At 46.2% G+C, this 19822-nt stretch overlaps 2 protein-coding genes and 1 pseudogene across 6 annotated transcripts in view; 1 reads left to right on the top strand and 2 right to left on the bottom strand.

Annotated features, from left to right (window-relative positions):
• The window catches only part of PRMT7 (protein arginine methyltransferase 7), a 49396-nt gene that overhangs the window by 18699 nt on the left and 10875 nt on the right, over positions 1–19822 (top strand). For 3 of the 4 annotated variants that reach the window (XM_082863280.1, XM_082863281.1, XM_082863278.1), the window contains 8 exons: positions 5517–5625; positions 9501–9613; positions 13834–14075; positions 14273–14453; positions 17587–17714; positions 18127–18262; positions 19263–19346; positions 19736–19783. In XM_082863280.1, the coding sequence (XP_082719406.1) occupies positions 5517–5625; positions 9501–9613; positions 13834–14075; positions 14273–14453; positions 17587–17714; positions 18127–18262; positions 19263–19346; positions 19736–19783 (1041 nt within the window). The remainder of the gene's footprint in view (positions 1–5516; positions 5626–9500; positions 9614–13833; positions 14076–14272; positions 14454–17586; positions 17715–18126; positions 18263–19262; positions 19347–19735; positions 19784–19822) is intronic. The other variant, XM_082863279.1, reaches the window with a different exon arrangement.
• LOC309977059 (ras GTPase-activating protein-binding protein 1-like) lies at positions 231–2427 on the bottom strand (annotated as a pseudogene). The gene is made up of 2 exons: positions 1498–2427; positions 231–257 (listed from the first exon to the last, which is right to left on the bottom strand). The product of its transcript is annotated as a ras GTPase-activating protein-binding protein 1-like (transcript).
• Positions 12742–13274, bottom strand: LOC309976878 (COMM domain-containing protein 6-like). The gene is given in 2 exon segments (XM_082862693.1): positions 12742–13024; positions 13026–13274. Coding segments are annotated over 2 exon segments (174 nt in total). The 5' UTR covers positions 13157–13274; the 3' UTR covers positions 12742–12981.

The raw sequence follows: 19822 nt of genomic DNA, 5'->3' as shown, positions 1-19822 counted from the left end.
TGTTAAAATTTTGGTGTATTTTCTTCCAAGCTTTTGGGAAAGGGGTCATGTATTTAAGCACTTTGCCCTACAAAATTTGGTTCATATGGTGATTAAGTTGCAGATAACAAAGTCCCAAAATAACAGTGGCTTAAACAGATAGAAGTTTTTTGCTTTCTCACATGAAGTGTAGAGGTCAGCATTCTGGGTGTTCTACCCAGACTCCTTCCAGCTCCCCCGCCACTGCTTGCTTACAGGGTGGCCCTCATGATTATGGTCTAGAAAGGTAGGCATTTTAGGCTGAGGGAGTACCGTGGTGTGTTTGGGGAAGTGTCATCCAGAGTTGTGGCAGAGGGTTGTCATGGTAGAAAAACACAGAAAGGTGGATTATAGCTAGACTCCGGAAGACCTGAGTGTCTCAATAAAGACTTTTAACTCTAATATCTTGAGTTAGGTGTTCTTAACTTGAGGTAAGAATAATGGGCTTCAGGTCTCCATAAAAGTCCTGAGAGGGGTGTGTGCACAGGTGCGTGCAATTCTGTACACTTGCCTCAGGATTTCATTAAATTGATTAAGAGCCGTTTCTTTGCCTTTGTGGGAGTCTTTGAGCTGATAAAAAGAAATCAGTGTAGACTCAAATAGATTTTTCTTTTTTTTAAATTTTCTTCCAGAAACATTTTAATAAAAATTGGCTATTTCCAAGAAACGCCCACTGCATGCCCACCAATAAAAGGGAACCATAACAAAATAGAAAATTTACCATATGGCTGTGATTTAAATAAAAAAACCTAGTGCACACTCAAGCACACCAGCAAAGTCAAATATTAAAGTTACATTCTTTTTTTTTTTTTTTTTTGCGGTACTCGGGCCTCTCACTGTTGTGGCCTCTGCCGTTGCGGAGCACAGGCTCCGGATGCGCAGGCTCAGCGGCCATGGCTCACGGGCCCAGCCGCTCCGCAGCATGTGGGATCTTCCCGGACCGGGGCACGAACCCGCGTCCCCTGCATCGGCAGGCGGACTCCCAACCACTGCGCCACCAGGGAAGCCCTAAAGTTACATTCTTTGTTATGGGCTATGACTAGGATTCTGAAGAGACACTGAAATAAAACTTAATACAAATGCTGAACTATTCAGGTCAAAGAACCTCTACAGAAGCATCTGACCTCAAAGGCATTCCAGTTTGAGACTCAATTTCAGAGTGAGGCATAACAAATGAACACAAGACATACAGCGTGAAAGGAGGGATTCTGTAATTCCCAACATACTCTGAACCTGATAGAACAAATCTACGTTTTTTTTTTTTTTTTTTTTTTTTGCGGTACGCGGGCCTCTCACTGTTGTGGCCTCTCCCGTTGTGGAGCACAGGCTCCGGAAGCGCAGGCTCAGCGGCCATGGCTCACGGGCCCAGCCGCTCCGCGGCATGTAGGATCTTCCCGGACCGGGCCACGAACCCGTGTTCCCTGCATCGGCAGGCGGACTCTCAACCACTGCGCCACCAGGGAAGCCCTGGAGAGGAACATTTATTCGCTGTTCTTGAACCCTTTGATCCCTCTGAGGCCTCTGCAGTGGAATTGAATTTGAGATTGAGGCTTAGACTCTGGACGAGGCTGTGAAGCTGGTACTTTAACAGCATGAGGTGGTATCCCAGTAACTGGAATAGCTCCACTGGGTGGAAGGTTCTTGCTGGTCACAGATGTCCAAGAAAAGGTTCTCAAGTCCTTCTGCACTGTCTGGGCTATGTCTGCAGGCGCTGGAGAAGAACTCTTCTGAGCATCCTCAGGAGCAGTTTCTTCCAATACTGGCTCAGACTTTTCCTCTTGGACTTCAGACACAGGTTCTTGCTCCGGTTCTGGTTCAGGATCAGGCTCTGGTTCAGCAACAGGTTCTTCTAAATGTTCTTCTAAGTCATTGCTGACAGTTTGATCATAGAAAGTTCCAGAATCATCAGGTACCACCTCAGGTGTCTGCTGTCTTTCTTGAGGTTCCTCTACTTCTTCAGATTCTTCCTCAGGCTCAGGGACAAAGCCACCAAAGACCTCATCTTGGTATCTGAAGATATCATTGTGAACATAGAACTTATTTTCAGTAGAGCTCTCAGGAGCAAGGACAAAGGTCTGCATGAATCTCCTTAAAGCCTGGGTGTTATTAGAGAGCAAGCCCATCACCTGGACCACCACACGGTCATTCAGAGTGGCATGAGCATCAACATGACGGATCTTAGTGTGGCAATTGGTGAAGTTTTGTGACATCACTTTCCTATGGATTTCTTTCTGTCCCTAGACTGCATCTATCTGCTGGCTTTCCATTTGAATCCAATCCCGCATGGACATAAGAAGAGTTCTTTCCATAAAATCTGTGTAACATGTCTGGGGCCTGGTTCAGCAGTGTGTAATACTGTCTCACAAATTCCCGCCTGACCAGCAGGGGACTAGGCTTCTCCATAACCATTGCTTTGGTCGATTCAGCCTGCACGGCTGAGCGGGAGAGGAGCAAGCTCTGCTCCACAGCACGGCAAAAAACAAAAAACTCAACTAGATTTTATTATCTTTGTAAATGAAGAAACTAAGACCCATAGAGTTTAAAGATGTAAGTCCCACAGTTAATAAGTAGGAGAGCTAGACCTGGAGCTTGGTCTTTTTAGTTCCTAATATGGTGCTGACTCCACATTGGTAGCTTTGATGGCAGGGTGTGCATGTATGTGAGAGTTAGTTTTCTAGTGTGGGTGTCTGGGGTGGAGGCAGGGATGCCATTGACTGGTAAGAGGAACTCAGAGGAAGATAACTTACTTTGCAGGAAAGACAATGCATTTCATTTTGGACGTGTTGAGTATGAGAGAGACAGGTCTTGTGGCAGGAGCCAGTATATATGTGGACTGCTAATTAAAAATATAGGGTGAGAACATACTTTTCGATAGAATTGGTAGGACTGTACTCTTAGGTTTTTCCATATTTTTACATCACTTACCTGGATTTCTAATTCTCTTGCTACTCTCGCCTGTGACTCTCAGACCTCTTCCATTTGATTCTTGACATCTTATGGTGGCCTCCCAGTTTTTGTTTTAGTGACTACCTGTTTGATCCTCTGTTCTTGTCTGTGGATTGCCCTGTGGTTTCAGCTCTGCCTGAGCTGCATGGCAACAGGAAAGACAGGTGCAGAAGAAAGAGTGAGAGAGAACCTGCTGGTCCCTATAGACGGAAGTCTGAACCTTGAGAGAGTTGCATATATAGTGGATTTGGGACTCACTTGCTAAAGATGTGACAGGTGAAGCTGGCAGTGTAGGAGGCTGTCCACGGAGAGAGAGTACACTGAAAAGAGCAGACCTTGGAACACACCTATGTTCAGGGGGCTGAGGGAAGAAGAGTGGCCATAAAGTCAAGTTCAGACAGACACGAAGAGACCCTAGAGGGTAGGGGCAGACTGCATAGAAATCGTGAGAAAGAGGGAGTGGTCAGTCCGTATGGATGTTATAGAGCAGCACTGTCCGATAGAACTTTCTGATGTTGAAAATCTTCTATGGCTCTACTGGCCAGTATGCTGGTCCCTAGCCACATGTGGCTGCTGAGCACTTGAAATGTGACTAGTAGGCCTGAGGAACTGAATTTTGGAATTTTATTCAGTTTTCATTTACATTTAAATAGCTACATATGGCTACTGTATTAGCGCAGGTGTAGAAATTGAGCAGGATGATGACTGAGAAAGCTGTGGGTTGGCAGCTAGGAGGTTATTGGTGACCCCCCTTTAGGTGATATTTTCAGGAGAGTAAGGTTGAGGAATGGATGGAATATAAGAAATCACAGACATTGACTGTAGGCTTCTCTTTTAGTACATTTGAAAAGGAAGGAATATTTAAGGAAGGTGCATTGGTTACAGTGATTTCTGTGGCAAATGCCTTGAAAACAAAGCATGGTCCTGGCTTCCTCTCTTTCTTTCTCCTTTTTAAGGGCAAAAAGAACTTTCTAGGCATCTCTAGCAGACTTCTCTTTAGGTATCATTGGCTAGAATAAGGTTAAATGCCATTTAACTTACCTCATTGACCTTAGACCAGACAGATGCACCACTTGAAAGAAGGTCAGTTCCCCAAACTGATTTGAGGGCCAGGAGAGGACACAGAATGATGTTGGGAAGTCAGCTTCAGGGTTCATTCCAGATAGTGTTTGGGGTGAGTTCTTGAGTTCTTGGTGGCTGAGGAGGAGGCTGTGAATGACAGAGCCTGAAGGGTCAGTGGAAGAGATGAATGATAAGTCAAGAGGCAGGAGGGCTGAGAGGATGGTGTGAGCTTGTGATACTTCTGGGGTGGAGGTAAACTGATAGGTGAGAACTGAGGGTTTGAGGCCCTCAAACTATGAATACATCAAAACCATCAAGCCAGAGCCTAGAAATAATTTGAAACAGATTGTGAAGATTTTTTTTTCCTAGCTGAGCACATATGCATTCTTTATAGAAGAATATAGCATTTCCCTTTTGACTATAATAAAAGAAATACGTGATCACGGCAGAAAATATGGGTGATGCAGAAAAGGTCTTAGAAAAAAATGGAAATCTTGTCATTGTGACCAGGCACTTTATCATTTTCAAAAATTTCCTTTCTCTGTGTGTGGCCCCATGTGCATCTGTATGTTTTATGCAGTGACGTGGTTGGAGCTGTGCAATCTAAGTTGGGCAGGCTGGAAAGTAAGAGTTGGAGAAACTTATGTTTAGGGACATGTGAAGGGTTCAGGGAAGACTTCCGTTGGGGGGGATTTGTGCTGCCCTGGAAAGTTGGGTTTGCTTGCAGGTGGGAGTAGGGCAGGGAAAGCTCAGGCTTGCCTCCTGCACAATGAGGACATCCGCGTGGCTGTAGCGTTGGTTGTGTGTGTATATGTGTGTATCGGGTGGAGGGTGTGGGAGGGGAGTAAGGCTGGGTAAAGTAAGGTGGTCCACATTTTGGAGGGCCTCAAATACCATAAGAAAATATAGGCTGTGTTCTGCTAGCAGTAGGGATTTGAGACAGTTTTGAGCAGGAGAGTAACCTGCTGCTCACACTTAACATCTACTACAGTTACAGTCTCACTTTCCTCTAGAGAGCGCATACACTTCCTGTCCCAGTTCACAGATCATGGTTTTGTGAGGCAAGTCCCCTTCCTGGTTCCCTCTAGCATAGCACTGGCACCTGCCATCCTTACTAGGTAGTGCAGCCTCCTTGGGAGCCCCCTGCATCCCTCCTGTGCCTGGCATGTAATGGGAAGGCCCAGCTGCAAGTTAAACCCAGCGGAATTTCATCCTTTTGTATTCATTTCCAAGACACACATTTGGAGAAGTATTTAAGTTACATAGATGAAGTCTTGTTTATTTATCAACTGAACCCAAATCAGCCCAATGAAGTATTTTGCCTGTATCAAATGGTAACAAAGGTACATTTTGTGTATTCAGGAAGAAATTCTGTAGTGTAGGCCTCTTTTAGTACAAGTCATAGGACCAGAATCAAGGCATATCTTGGGTTTTAGGATGTTATTTAATTTATTGCTCATTTTTACTTGGGTTTTGTCTCTAATTTTTAGGTTTTCAAACCTATGGCTGATGCTGCTGTAAAGATTGTGGAGAAAAATGGCTTCAGTGATAAGATTAAGATTATCAACAAGCATTCCACTGAGGTGACCATAGGGCCAGGTAAGATCAACACATCCTGTGTCAAAAGCTTTACTTGCTCTTGTAGGAGAGAGGAAAAGGTTTATTCCAGTTTGTGGAATAGATGTACCCAGGTAATCACAGAGACTGGGGCCTCTCCATGTGCTGATCTGAAGATAAGCACTTTGCTTTTCTGTTAGTTTATTTCTCTACTAGTTAAAACAAATCAGGAATGAGTAAACCAGAGCTAATCAAGTATAAGAGTGGTGATGCAAACTAATGAAACCTTTTGCTTAAGCAAGTTGGAATTCAAAATTTATCTGAATTTTGAGTTTTATCAGATAGAAGTAAAACTAAGTTGATAGTAGAAAGAGGTTTGCTTAGTTCCGATATCCTGTCTCAGTATCCAGTGTGAGAGATTTGCCTGTGTAGCTCAGTCTCTCCAGGTTTTCAGAATATTTTTTATAGTTTAGGAATTTGAATCAGACTTCTAACATTTCACATGCCACTGATACTGGAAGAGCACAGTGGACAAGAAGCTTCTAGGGGGACTTCCCTGGTGGTACAGTGGTTAAGAATCCACCTGCCAATGCAGCGGACACAGGTTCAAGCCCTGATCCAGGAAGATCCCACATGCCACGGAGCAACTAAACCCGTGCGCAACAACTACTGAGCCTGCGCTCTAGACCCCGCGAACCACAACTACTGAGCCCATGAGCCACAGTTACTGAGCCTGTGTGCAACAACTACTGAAGCCTGTGCACCTAGAGCCCGTGCTCCGCAACAAGTGAAGCCACTGCAATGAGAAGCCTGTGCACCGCAACGAAGAATAGCCCCCGCTTGCCACAACTAGAGAAAGCCCACGACTAGAGAAAGCCTGTGTGCTTTCTCCTATTGAGAAAGCTCCCCTAGCTCCCCCTATTGAGAACCCTTGTTCTAAGCAAGCTTTAGCCATACTAGTACAGTGTGACCTTTCTGGGGTCTCTGCTGAATGCCTGGGCACTGGCTAATCAGAACTAGAATGTTTCTTAGTCCTCTGAGCTCTGGCAGTTGTTCAGCTTATAGCTACATGGTCATCCTTTGCCCGGCCTTCTAGAGACTTAGCCTGTGTGTGTGTGAATATAGTCAGCAAGAGACATGAGGGGAACCCTCTGCAGATTTCTGAAGCCCTTTTTCTGTGTAACTTCCTGTCCGCCTCTCTCCCTGAAGTGTAGCCTCCTCCACTCCCTTGAACTCTTTGCTGTCTCCTTATTCAGCAAGACACTTTGCTTGGCTTCTCACTCTGTGTACCGAGTACCATGGTCTGGAAAGTGCCTGCTGGCTGGAAGCCAGGGCAGTAGTAGGGGTCACTTTGTTTCCCATTGTTCAACATCTAAAACCACTTGTTTCATATGTTTTGCAAGGTTTTCTAGTTGATTATGGTGGTGGATAAGTCTGATCCCAGTTACTCCATTTTGGCCCGAGATCTTGAGAGAGCGGAGACTCACCTGCCGAGCAGCCTTTGCCGTGTCACTCACTCTGTGCTCTGCCCTGTGCCTCCTCCAGGCTGTGTGTTGTTCACGCCAGCCCCCTCTTATGTTTCTTAATATTTTTCTATGTAGTGCTTATGACTGCAATAATGAAGTAATTATGTAATTATGTATTTAATGTCTGTATCCCCACACAGCTGAAGCATCCTGAGCTCATGGACTGTGTAGTCTTATTAATATTAATTCCATTCCATAACTTGGCACAGGGCCTGGCACATGAAAGAATTCAGTCATATTTGTTTAGTGAGTAGATTGTCTGCTTTGCTTGGTCCTTAACCCCTTGTAAATGGGACTTTGTTTCTACTTCTTCAACTTGACAAGTGGCTTCCTCACTGCCCGGGCTGATGGTCTTTTCCCTGCTTTACAAACACTGCAGCTTTGGTACTTCTGCCATTGAGTCCTTCTGAAAACTCTCCCTTCCCAGGCCTCAGTGACATCTCCCAGTCTTGGTTGTCCTTTGCAGCTTCCTTTTTGCTCCCAAATGCATATTTCCAAGCTTCTGTTCTGAGCCCTTTTAAAAAATGGCGTCTGAGTTTGTTGCCTATTCCCCAGAGATGGATTATATGCTGAGACGTGTAACAGCCGACTTGGGGTGGCACTTATTCATTCATCCAGTCATTTGGTGAAGACTTCTGAGGCACCTGGGGTAACTGCCCCTCCTCTGGCTCCCCCTGCACCCTCTGTACCCTTATACATTAGTACTCAACAGGCTCTCAAAAAGTATTTGTTGAAATTCATTAGATCATAAAGCTTTATTTTTGAAGAAGATTTGGGCAATAAATCATTTTAAGTTACATAATTGGCTTAAAAATTATTCAGAAGGTAGAATTGGTAGGGCTTGGTGATTGATTAGATGTAGGGTGACAAAAAGGGAGGAATCAAGAATTTACCTAACATTTGCTGACTGTCACTGGGTGCTCAGCATTGTTCTAGGCGCTGGGGTGCAGTGGTGAACAGGCCAGTCAGGGTTCCTGTTCTGGAGCTGGTCAGTGATGCCCAGGTTTCAGGACTGTGTGACTGGTGATGCTGTTCATTGAGAAGAAATGTTGGACAGAGAAGCAGGTGTGTGCAAGTGGGGTGGTTGGCATAGTATGGGACAGCGTATTTCAGTTGGAGTTTGGCATGATATCAGAGAGGATGGGCAGTGACCCAGGAGGGTGGTCTCTGTGCCAGGAGACAGAAGTTTCTTCTCAGCCTCCTTTCACGTTGTGCTGCCATTGAGGACATGTGTACTTCATAGGAACTGGATAGGTTTTACCTTTGTTATTTGAAACACCACCAGGTGAAGCAGATCTTGTAACCTACCACTCTTTTACAGATGAGGTGACTTATGGTCAGGACTGAGGGTTCAGGGCTAGAAAGTGGGATCCAGGCCCAGCTCTCTATGACTCAAGGCTCAAGCTCCCTCTACTGCGTCCTTCTTTGAACCTCTTAATGCTGCTCTTTTCTCACTTCATCTGTGATACTTGTCTTCTGTGTAGGGAAGATGAGTGGGCTTTGTCAAATTGTAATTCATGAGCCATTAGGAGTGTTTACAGTTAATTCTCCATGATGAATACCCCTTCCAAAGTCAGTTTTATCTGGGCTCATTAAAAATTGTAATTGTAGAAGTAATATTACTTTACATTATATTATAGAGGTTTAAAAAATAGAGTTAACAGAAAGACCTTCCATAATACTACTGTCCTTAAAAAACTATTATTTGGGGGATTGTTTGGTAGCAAGAAACTAACTTAATTAAGGGGGATTTAGTGTAAGGAACTGGGGTTTCTGAATCCTGGATCTCAGTTGTATCATTGCGTATCAGTGGAATCAGCCTCTCTCTTGCTTTAGTTTTCTCCCCCTCTCTGCAGCCTAGAAATATCTGAAGTACCAGCATTCAGTTTTGCTTTTCAAATAATTTTTGCTAATTTAATAGTTAATAGTTTAATTGTTTGTATCTCTCTAATTGCTAATAAGAATGAAATTTTTTTCATGTATTTGATTGATTTGCTTTCTGTTTTGAATTGTCTATTTGTATTTTTGCCTGGTTTTCTTCTTGGGTGTTTGTAGTTTTCTTATCAGTTTTACAAGTCCCTTGCATTATTAAACATACAGAAAAATTGATAGAGTAGTATGGTGAACACCCATGTTCTCTTAACCAGGACTTAGGAGTCACTCGTTAGCATTTTGATGTATACGTGTTATGTCAATGTGGATTTTATTTTATTTTATTTTTTCTGAACCGTTGAAAAGTCAGTTGTAGACATGATGACACTTCTAAATACTTCAGCATATGTATGTGCTTTCAATTTTAGTGACCTATTAACCTTTTATCTTTTACATATTTGCTGTTAATATTTGTTCCAATCTGTTGCTTGCTTCTGACTCTTTCCTTTTGTTTCTCAGATGGTGACATGCCATGCCGTGCCAACATCCTGATCACGGAGCTGTTTGACACGGAACTGATTGGGGAGGGAGCACTGCCCTCCTATGAACACGCACACAGGCATCTCGTGCAGGTAGGGGACTGAGGGCCTCCTTCGGGCAAATTGCTGTGATCTCAGTTGACTCACACAGCTCTCATTGACACACCACGCTCTACATAGCCTGAGCCCTCAGTGCCTCTCTGTACACCTTAGGGCAACCTTTGATTCCTACGAGATTCTGACTGTCCTCAATTATGACTCTGTGCCTCTTGAATGCCACGTCTTAGTAGGTTAGAGTCAAAAGACTAGAAACTATCTTCAAATTGAATTCAGCAAACATTCTTTTAATGTCACCTGTGTGTAAGGTGTTCTAGCATCCAGGGAGAAGTATAAGCCATTCTTCTTGCTTCTATATCCACACTAGTCAGCAGTGGTAAGGACTTGATGGGCCAGATGGAGAGGTAGGCAGAAGCACCACTGACATTTGGTTTAGGGCTGGTGGAAAAGGTCAAGGCTCAGGAAGGAGATGAGGGCATATGTGGAGAGGGTGGAATTTGGAAAGGCACTGAGGAAAAGGAGAGATGTCCCAGGTGGAGGACCTGTTTGGTAGGTCAGTGGGAACACCAGCCTAAGGTGCTTGTAAGCTAATGTGGAGAATGGGGTGGAGGATAGAAGACCTTGAATGCCAGGCTGTTCCAGATGAAGGAGTTTGGGTGGTGATAATCTTTGGCAGGTTTTTGTTTTTTTAATAAATTTGTTTGTTTGTTTTTATTTTTGGCTGTGTTGGGTCTTCGTTGCAGTGCACAGGCTTTTCTCTAGTTGCGGTGAGTGGGGGCTACTTTTCGTTGTGGTGCTCAGGCTTCTCATTGCGGTGGCTTCTCTTGTTGTGGAGCATGGGCTCTAGGCACGCAGGCTTCAGTAGTTGTGGCACACGGGCTCAGTAGTTGGGGCTTGCGGGCTCTTGAGCACAGGCTCAGTAGCTGTGGCCACAGGCTTAGCTGCTCCGCAGCATTTGGGATCTTCCCAGGCCAGGGCTTGAACCCGTGTCCCCTGCATTGGCAGGCAGATGCTTAACCACTGCACCACCAGGGAACCCCCGACAGTTGTTTTGAGAAGGGAGAAATATGCTGAAAATTTTAGCTCAGAGATGTTGGTCTTGCTTTTTTATGAACATAAACTGGGAGGTGGAGACTCAGAGGCAAAGGCCGGCTGGGGAGGTGTGAGTGTTTGCTGCTTCTGCTGGCACCTGCCATGTGGGCACTGTTCACATGAGCCCGTAACTGTCTTGGCCCGGTATTCTTTTGAGGGGTACTTAGTACCCCTGGAGTGAGGAAGGGGGCTCCTTCCAAGGCATTTGGGGCCCGCGTCCACATTACTCATGAGGTCAGCATGTGATGGTGATCGTCCTCCAACTCCCCATCCTGCGTGAGATGTCTTGTCTCCAAAATGCAAAATTCTTCCTAGTAACTTTGGTAGAAATTATTTCTATTTCTCCACATTAAAACCATCAATTAGATGAATCCCTGAAATAGAGAACAAGGATATTCAGAATTATGTTAATGTTGTTCAATTTGTCTTTCTCTAATTCATCTAGTAATTAAAAGGTGCACAGGTAGCCGTCCTCAGCTTCCTCTCCCAGCTGGCCCGTAGCAGCCAGGTGTGCACTGTCCACTCTAATCACTGTCCCCATCTGCCGAGCTTGAGTCTCAGCTTGAAGGAGCTATGGCGGCACACAGTCTCCATTACCCTGTCCCTTTTCCTGCCACATTGGAGGTCATGGAACTGGGGTGCTGGAGTGTCTGACAGATAGTCCATGTGGTATTGCAGTGACCCAGGAATTGATCTCAGAAGACACATTTATTGGTGCCTTCATTTTGCAGAGCCTTTTCTGAGTACCAAGAATATGAGGGTGAGCTCCTGGGGAGGCAGGTAGGTGGGCAGGTGGTCACAGTACAGTTTGAGGTCCACGCTGATGGTGGTCGGTGGGGTGAGGTCCTGCCCCTCTGGTGGGAGAAGGCGGGGAGGTTGGGGAAGATGAAGCATGAGCTGAGTCAGTCTTGAGAGTGAGCAGGGTTTGGCCTGGCAGCTGGGGGGAGTCGTGGCAGAGGAGGTCAGCCTGCACAAAGATGTGAAGATGAGTCAGATTATGGGTGTGTGGGAGGCAGGGTAAGAGAGAAGGCTGAAGGGCTGGGCAGGGCCTGACCAAGAAGGGCCCCTGTGCTCCAGAAGGCAATGTGGTAGCTCAGAAGGATTTTAAGCAGAGGATCAGTGTCAGATTTATGCAGGCAGGCATGTGGAGAGCAGCTGGGGTGCAACACTAGGGGCAGGAAGACTAGTTAGAAGGTGGCTGGAGTTGTTCAGGTGCTGGGCTGAGGTAGGCCTTAGTCAAGGCCATAGCAGTGGAGCCCAGAGAGGTAGACTCGGGGAGGGGGAAGGTGGTCAAGGACTTCTGTTACTTAGATGTGGAGGCATTGAGGATGATGCCAGGGTTTGAGGTGTAGGTGACTGGCTTGGATGGTGGTGCTCCCTGTTGACTGGGAGGAGGACCAGGCCTGGGAAGGTGGGGGAGAGGTGAAGGTGACTTGTTTGGTTTAGACAGACTTTGAGCTGAGGGTCAGCCAAGTAGAGAGGACCAGGAGGCATTTGGGTACATGTATTTGGTAAATGAAGATGGAGTGGTTGAGGTCAAATGGGAGAGTACATGGTGGGAGAAAAAGATGGTCCAGACCAGGTCTCTGGGGAATTCTCTCTGTAAGGGATGGGCAGGGGAAGCACAGCTTTGTGAAGGAGACAGAGAGGGAGAGCAGTGCTTCTCATCCAGAGCTGTGTCTGGAGACAGTTTTGATGTCACAACTGAGAGGTGGTGCTACTGTCATGTTGTGGGTAGAGGCCAGGGATGTTACCAAACATCCTACAATGCACAGAGCAGCCCCCACAGTAAAGGATCACCTGATCCAAAAGGTCACTAGTGATGAGGTAGACAAACCCTGTGCTTGTGCTTTCTGTGCAGTAGCAGCTGTGAGTGTTCTCTTCATGGCTGGGCCCCTAGTGCCTGGCAGGTAGAGGGTGTTGGATGAATGAGGCAGGAGGGAAATCGGATGAGGGACTGCAGCCAAAGCCAAGTGAGGAGTGTGGTCGGCAGTGCCAGGTGAGGCCAGGAGGTCAGGTCAGTTGAGGATGGCCACTTGTCCAATTAAGATAGAATTCACATACCACAGAGTTCTTCACCCTTTAAAGTTTCCAATTCAGTGGCTCTTAGTACATTCACAAAGTGTGTGGCAATCACCACTTTGTAATTCCTGTTTGTCTGATTTTCTTTTTTATTATTTAAAAAAATGGAAAACCAAAAGTGTAATTTTCATTCAATAAATATCATTTGATCCTTAGGCAGTTTTGTTGCAGAAAGTAAAGTCCATGATTTTAGAATGATGGTAGCAATTCATCAACCAAGTAATCAGTTTTCACACAGTTTCAATAATTGCAGCAATTTCCTTGAACTGTCTAGAAATTCTGAAACTGTGGAATTGTCATTTCGAAGGACTTGTTCTTTACTTGGCCTGAATGATCTGCCACTTTGAGCATCACTGCAACATAAGGATACTTAAGTGATCTGCAGTTGTCTGAGCTCACAGCCATACCCAACTTCCACTGAAAATCTATGAGCTAGTTGGTGACCTTGGCCTTAGCATCCAGCTGTGGCTCACTACACCCCTCCATAGCAGCGCCCTGGAATCCCACCACCCACTCAGGTGGAAGCTCCTGGGGCAAGGTTTATTTTTGAAATATTCAAGAGTGTCAGGTAGCTAGGAACTTACCTGACATAAGTCGTCTTAGGCATAATGTGTATTCTTTCTGAAGTCTGGTTTCTTCTGTTCCCAAGGGCATTGGCTGAAAACAGTTCACTGTCCTAATAGTGATAAGGCATTAGATGTTACTAATCTATAATACTATACTAATAATACTATACTAATACTATACTAATATTTATATATTTATATATGTATTATATATATAAATGTAATATGTAATATTATATATATAATATAATATATATTATTTATATAATATACTAATATAAATATTAGTATATTTATACTATACTAATATTTATAATATAATATAAATATTAGTATATTTATACTATACTAATATTTATACTATACTAATACTATACTAATATTTATAATTACTATACTAATATTTATTCCCTAATATTAGGGAATAAATCTCTTTTGCTCAATGGGAATTACTGTGGGTCAACGTAACTGGTTATTTTTTTGTTCTTTTGTTTTACTTTTTTAATATAAACTTAGAAAAATTGTGAGGCAGTGCCTCACAGAGCAACCGTCTACGCACAGCTGGTGGAGTCCAGGAGGATGTGGTCATGGAACAAGCTGTTTCCCATCCGTGTTCAGACCAGCCTTGGAGAGCAAGTCATTGTCCCCCCCTTGGAACTGGAGAGGTGTCCTGGCGCGCCCTCTGTCTATGACATTCAGCTGAACCAGGTGTCTCCCACTGACTTCACTGTCCTCAGCAACGTGCTGCCTATGTTCAGGTACCAAGGAGCCACCCAGGGTCATGGCGTTTGGAGACACTTGGTGAATTGCGGTCTTTGGCAGTTCTTTTTGAGTTCATTTTGACATCAGGAGTCCATTGCAAACAAGTCTCATTGCTGGTGAGGTCACCATAAATGCTTAAAGATGGAGTGTGTGAGCTTAAAATATGCTTCAGTTCCTGAATATTCTTCCACAGTGTGGACTTCAGCAAGCAAGTCAGTAGCTCAACAGCCTCCCATAGCAGGCAGTTTGAACCTCTGGCATCTGGCCAAGCTCAGGTGGTTCTCTCCTGGTGGGATATTGAAATGGACCCTGAGGGGAAGATCAAGTGCACCACGGCCCCCTTCTGGGCACACTCGGATCCAGAGGAACTCCAGGTAAGAGGCGGGAGCTGAGCACGTTTTCGTGGAAATCAGGAAACTTGTCCACTTTTGGTCCTGGGAAAGGAGCATGTTGCATCTTAGATTCCTAAGAATTTAGAGATAGAAGGGACTATGTTAGAATCAATGTCAAAGAAGAGTTTAAAAGAAAAAAAGGCAAGGCTAGCTGTAGTAAGATATAAGATAGACCTTTCAGGCCAAGTTCATGGTCAACACCAGTGGTCACAGTGAGCCATAGGGCAGCTTTGGTGTGCTGGCTCTCCCCTCGTCCTGGTACAGCCACTCTTAGACCTGCCCACCGAGTAATCCAGGGGTCCTCAGATTAGCTTGTGATAGAGAACTACAGCCTGTCTACAGCCGCATTTTCTGTGACCTCAAAATCTACCTTCTTCAGCTCAATGGAAAGTGGGGAGGATGTGAACTACAGAAAAGGAAATACATATTATATTCCTTTTTCTTTAAAAATATTTTTCTTAATTTTATTTATTTATTTATTTTTCAGCTGCGTTGGGTCTTCGTTGCTGCGCACGGGCTTTCTCTAGTTGAGGCGAGCAGGGGCTACTGTTTATTGCAGTGCACTGGTTTCTCACTGCAGTGGCTTCTCTTGTTGCAGAGCACAGGCTCTAGGTGCGCGGGCTTCAGTAGTTGTGGCTCTCAGGCTCTAGGGCGCGGGCTCAGTAGCTGTGGCGCATGGGCTTGGTTGCTCCATGGCACTTGGGATCTTCCCGGACCAGGACTCGAACCCGTGTCCCCTGCATTGGCAGGTGGATTCTTAACCACTGTGCCATCAGGGAAGTCCAAGAACCATGCAGATTTAAACAGTGAAATACTGTTTTTCGTGTATTAGTGAATAAAGTTCAGAGTTTGCATGCTGTTGGTGGAGCCATGGGGCAGTGCAGGAGGGTGATCACCAGAGCGTTGTGGAGTGCAGCAAGGCCCACAGTCGGTCAGGATGGGACATGACGCCCCTTCTAGGCATTTAGGCTCTGGATGGAGCTGCATACGTGTAGAATGACGTGTGTGCCAGGATACTCACTGCAGCCCTGATTAAATAGAAAAGACTGGAACAACCTAGAGGCCACCAGCAGGGATTGGCCAAGTCCATTTTCCTGCATCCACGCAGAGGGTGAGGTGGCTGTCTCTGCACTGATGTGGAACAGTCTCAAGGACAGATCAAGTGAAACAACGAGAGGCACAGAACAGTGTGTGCTGTGCCAGCGTTGGCGTTATTAAAAATAAGAATATATGTGTTTATCAGCCTTTATGTGTGGTGCATGTATGCAAGGGTATCTTGGGAAGAATTCACAGAAATTGGTAAAAATGGTTGCTTCTGGGAAGGGAGCTGGAGGTTAGGGGTGGAAAGAAAACTTATTTTTCACTCCATGACCCTTTTATATCTTTTGAGTTTTCTCTCATGTGCATGTATTATCTACCCCTCTGTACACAAACACAAGGGAAGAAAGTGGGAAAGATGCTTCAGGACCAAGGAATCAAATGTTCCCTCCACCTGGGAGGCCTTGGGCACTGTCCTCTGTGTGTTCTGACTTCCTGTTCCCACTTGCTGGGCACTGGCTTGGCTTTGATTGCTCAGCTGCTGGTTCTGGGTGTATACATGGTGACTTCAGGGAAGGCCTTAGCATCTCATCCTGCTCCCTGAGTTACTGCTTAGGCCAAAGGGTCATGACTGCCGTGCGATTTCGGTCAGTCCTCCTGGGCCCTTGAGCTGCCCCGGCTCCACTCTGCATAGCCTCAGTCCTCCGTAGGCTGAGAGCGTGTGTGGGGTGTGGGGTGTGGGGTGTGTGTGTGTGGTGTGTGATCTGTGTGTGGGGGGGGCGTGTGTGGTGTGTGTGTGGTGGGGTGTGGTGTGGGGGGGAGGTCAGAATTCTCCAACAGAATTGAGGTTGGCACTGGACTGCTTTCTTCCTCTCTAGGAGTGTGGTAATTGCAAAATTAGCATAAGAATTTCATTAAAATGTAAATACTTCTCATTTGTATATCTTCAAAGTGCTTCTATGTGTATTTTCTCCTTGAATCCTCATATAAGACATGCTGGGTAACCACACAAAGCCGGGCCGATGAGGGGAGCAGGGCCTCAGGTGTAGGCAGCCTTGGTGGGTGCTTGTCCCCAGGTGTCCTGACTGTGGGGCTTGTGTCCTTCCTCTACCAGTGGTGACTTTTGGACTGTTTCGAATTTGAAGAGCTGCTAATGAATCTCCCTCATGACTTCATTAAACTGCTTTTGATCAGCCTCAGACAGTGGATTCTGGCTATCATAGCTCTTTAGCATTAGGACCTGGGAGGCTGGTGTGTGGGAGGGACATGGTGACAGGGAAGCACTGTGGGAGACTGGGAGGGGTCAGGGAGGCACAGTAAAGAATGAATAACAGGTTTTAGAGATCTTTTTTCCTCCTTGTTAGTGTTTATTTTTTCCAGAATGTATCTGGTTAGATTTTAATTTTCTAGCTTTTACATTCAAATAGACATCTTAGATAGATGGGAATGTTATTCACCTGTCTTTAAGTTCAAGATCAGGTAGGATAGAATGTGTTGACTGAAAAAAAAAAACAACACAGTGTGAGAGTTGTGACTTAACTTTATTTGAAGTCAGATGAGGACTGTAGCCTGGGAGACAGCCTCTCAGCTCTGAGGAGCTACTCTGAAGAGGTGTGGGTGGGGGCAGGAGGTCAGTATAGGTATGATTTTAGTGGAGGGGAGATACTGGCAATTAAGTACACATTTTGGCAGAAGGTTCCTGCTAGTCACGATCACACTCTCTCACACACACACACACACACACACACACACACACACACACACACACACACACACACACACACACACACACACACACACGGCAGAGGCTGGAGTCCCCTCCCCTGAGCCCACCTTGAAGACCACTGCCCTAGGCCACATTCTATCCTTCTGAAGCCAGCAGTGTTCCAGCAAGATTTTGAACCTTTAGCCTCTCTGACTTGAGGATTTTCTTCTTTATCTCTTTGGCCATAGTAGCTATCTATAGTCCACACAGTGGTTTCCCTGCAAATTGATTTTTGAATTGGGTTTTGGCCCCCAGATTAGATGCATTGCTCTTGTTGCAGCTTGGTGATAGCTGATTCTCTTCCTGTTTCAGTGGCGGGACCACTGGATGCAGTGTGTGTACTTCCTGCCAGAAGAGGAGCCTGTTGTCCAGGGCTCAGCCCTCTGCCTGGTAGCCCACCATGACGACTACTGTGTGTGGTACAGCCTCCAGAGGACCAGGTGTGCCCCAAGCCTCATTGGGTGGGACATTAGGCTTGTGACACTGTGCCTTTATCTAAATTCCCTGTACAGACCCTATAGAGGTTTGAGTGGGCACATTTGTATCTGAACAGAATAAGAGCAAAAGTTTGTGACTGGGTATTTCAGTGCCTGTTTGTGTGTACTCTGAAGAGGCTGCCCCAGTGGCAGGACCCCCATTTGGAGCAGATATATATGAGAAGCCTTGAATTGGAGGGCCCTCCGACCTCTACCGCCCACTCCACAGCCAGTGCCTAGACTCATGCCCCCTAGAGGACCATGCGTGTGTCCCCTCTCCATCTCGATTTCCCTGGGGCAGGTCCCTGTGCCGTGCCTTCATACTCACTGGTGCCTAGCAGGTCATCACCCTGTGTCTGTTCATTTCCTGGCCCAGCCCCGAAAAGGATGGGAGAGCCCACCCAGCACGCCCTGTGTGTGACTGCCAGGCTCACCTGCTCTGGAACCGGCCTCGGTTTGGAGAGATCAATGATCAGAACAGAACTGATCAATACGTCCAGGCCCTGAGGACGGTAAGTGTCCAGCCCCTTAAGTGGTTGTAGGCCAGGAGAGGTTTGTCCCATGGGCCCGACCGAGCTCATTGCTCGCTTACGATTAGCTGGTTTTGTTTTCTGTGCTCCCTTCTCTGTCCACGAGTGGCTTCAGCCGGCTCCTTCTGGGCGGGCATTTGGGCAGAGGCCAGGGAGCTTGTTTCTGGACTACCTGAGGGCTTGTTCTCTGCTCTTCTATGGGAGCCTCTCCCTGGCCCCTGCCTTACCTCTGGACACTTTGCCTTTATGGTCACCAGCAATTCCTTTGCGTGATCCTTGTGGATTCAGCCACCCCATTATTCCTCTCATCTCCTACTTCCTTTCTAAAATTTTCTAGAATGTAAATTTTGTCATGTAACTCTCCTGAAAGACCTTTGCTCCCTGCTACCTGTAGAAGGGGTGTCTCAGCCTGGGGACCACACACAAGGTTTGGACGGGGGTCTCTGGACCCCTTGGAGTCATATGCAGAAAAATATGTGTGCATGTATGCATATGCCTGCATTTTTGGGGGGAAGGAGGGTCCCAACCATCCTAAGTTTCTCTCAGAGGAGTCTGTTGACCCATAAAGGCATTCCTGCTTTGGGGAGTCATTTGACATGCGTACAGCTTTCTGTGCTGTGACCAGGTAGGGAAGAGGCCTGTGGTTGTGGATTGGGAGGTTGCCTCTGATAAACAGGGCAACCCTTCAGCTGGGCCTTCTAGGATGGCTTGAGGACAGTCTTTCCTGATGGTGGGGAGAGGTGAGGGAGGTGGTTGTGTTGGAGTGGGGTGCTGGTTACCACCTGGGCCTGGGAGGCAGGTATGACTGGTGTTAGGGCATAGGAAGTTCCAGCCGGGCTGTGTAGGGGATGGAGTGAGGAGGAAATCAAGATTGAGTACAGAGTGAGTTAGGGGGTCAGATGGGAAATGTTCCTGTCAGTTTGTCAACAGGAATTTCTTGACATTGTAAGAAAATCTGTGCTGAGGTTGTTCTTTTCTGCAGGTGCTTAAGCCGGACAGTGTCTGCCTCTGCATCAGTGATGGCAGTCTGCTCTCCATACTGGCCCATCACCTTGGGGCAGAGCAGGTACTGGACATGTGCCTTCTACCAGGTTCCTGACGGCCGCCCTTGAGTTCGGGTGTCATGTGGTCTGGATACATGGTTTTGTGACTAAAGCTCTTTCAAGTGCAGCTGCCACATATGTGGCAGGCGTGCTTGTGTTGGTGGCTAAGGGGTTGTTGCCTCGTGTGCGGGCAGGAGTCAGGCTATAGCTGTTGCCCCATCGCCACAGCTCCCGAGTCTGAGTCTGCCACCTCGCTAGGCTCAGCTCAGAATGTTGTACTGTCCCAGGGGGATAATGAGCACAGGTAGAGTTAGTTAGATGTTGTCCTCTGCCTTGGAGTTGCATTTTAATCTTTGTTTTCTTTCTCTGTTAAGTGCACCTCCTACAACTAATAGCATGGTATCCTCTTCAGGTATTTACGATAGAGAATTCAGCAGCTTCTCATAGACTGATGAAAAAAGTAAGTGATAATTGTTGTTACTGAAATAATGAGGGGACC

This window comes from Leucopleurus acutus (assembly GCF_964270905.1).
Source record: "Leucopleurus acutus genome assembly, chromosome: 20".
Lineage (NCBI taxonomy): Eukaryota > Metazoa > Chordata > Mammalia > Artiodactyla > Delphinidae > Leucopleurus > Leucopleurus acutus.
This window is presented reverse-complemented; position numbering and strand designations above follow the sequence as displayed.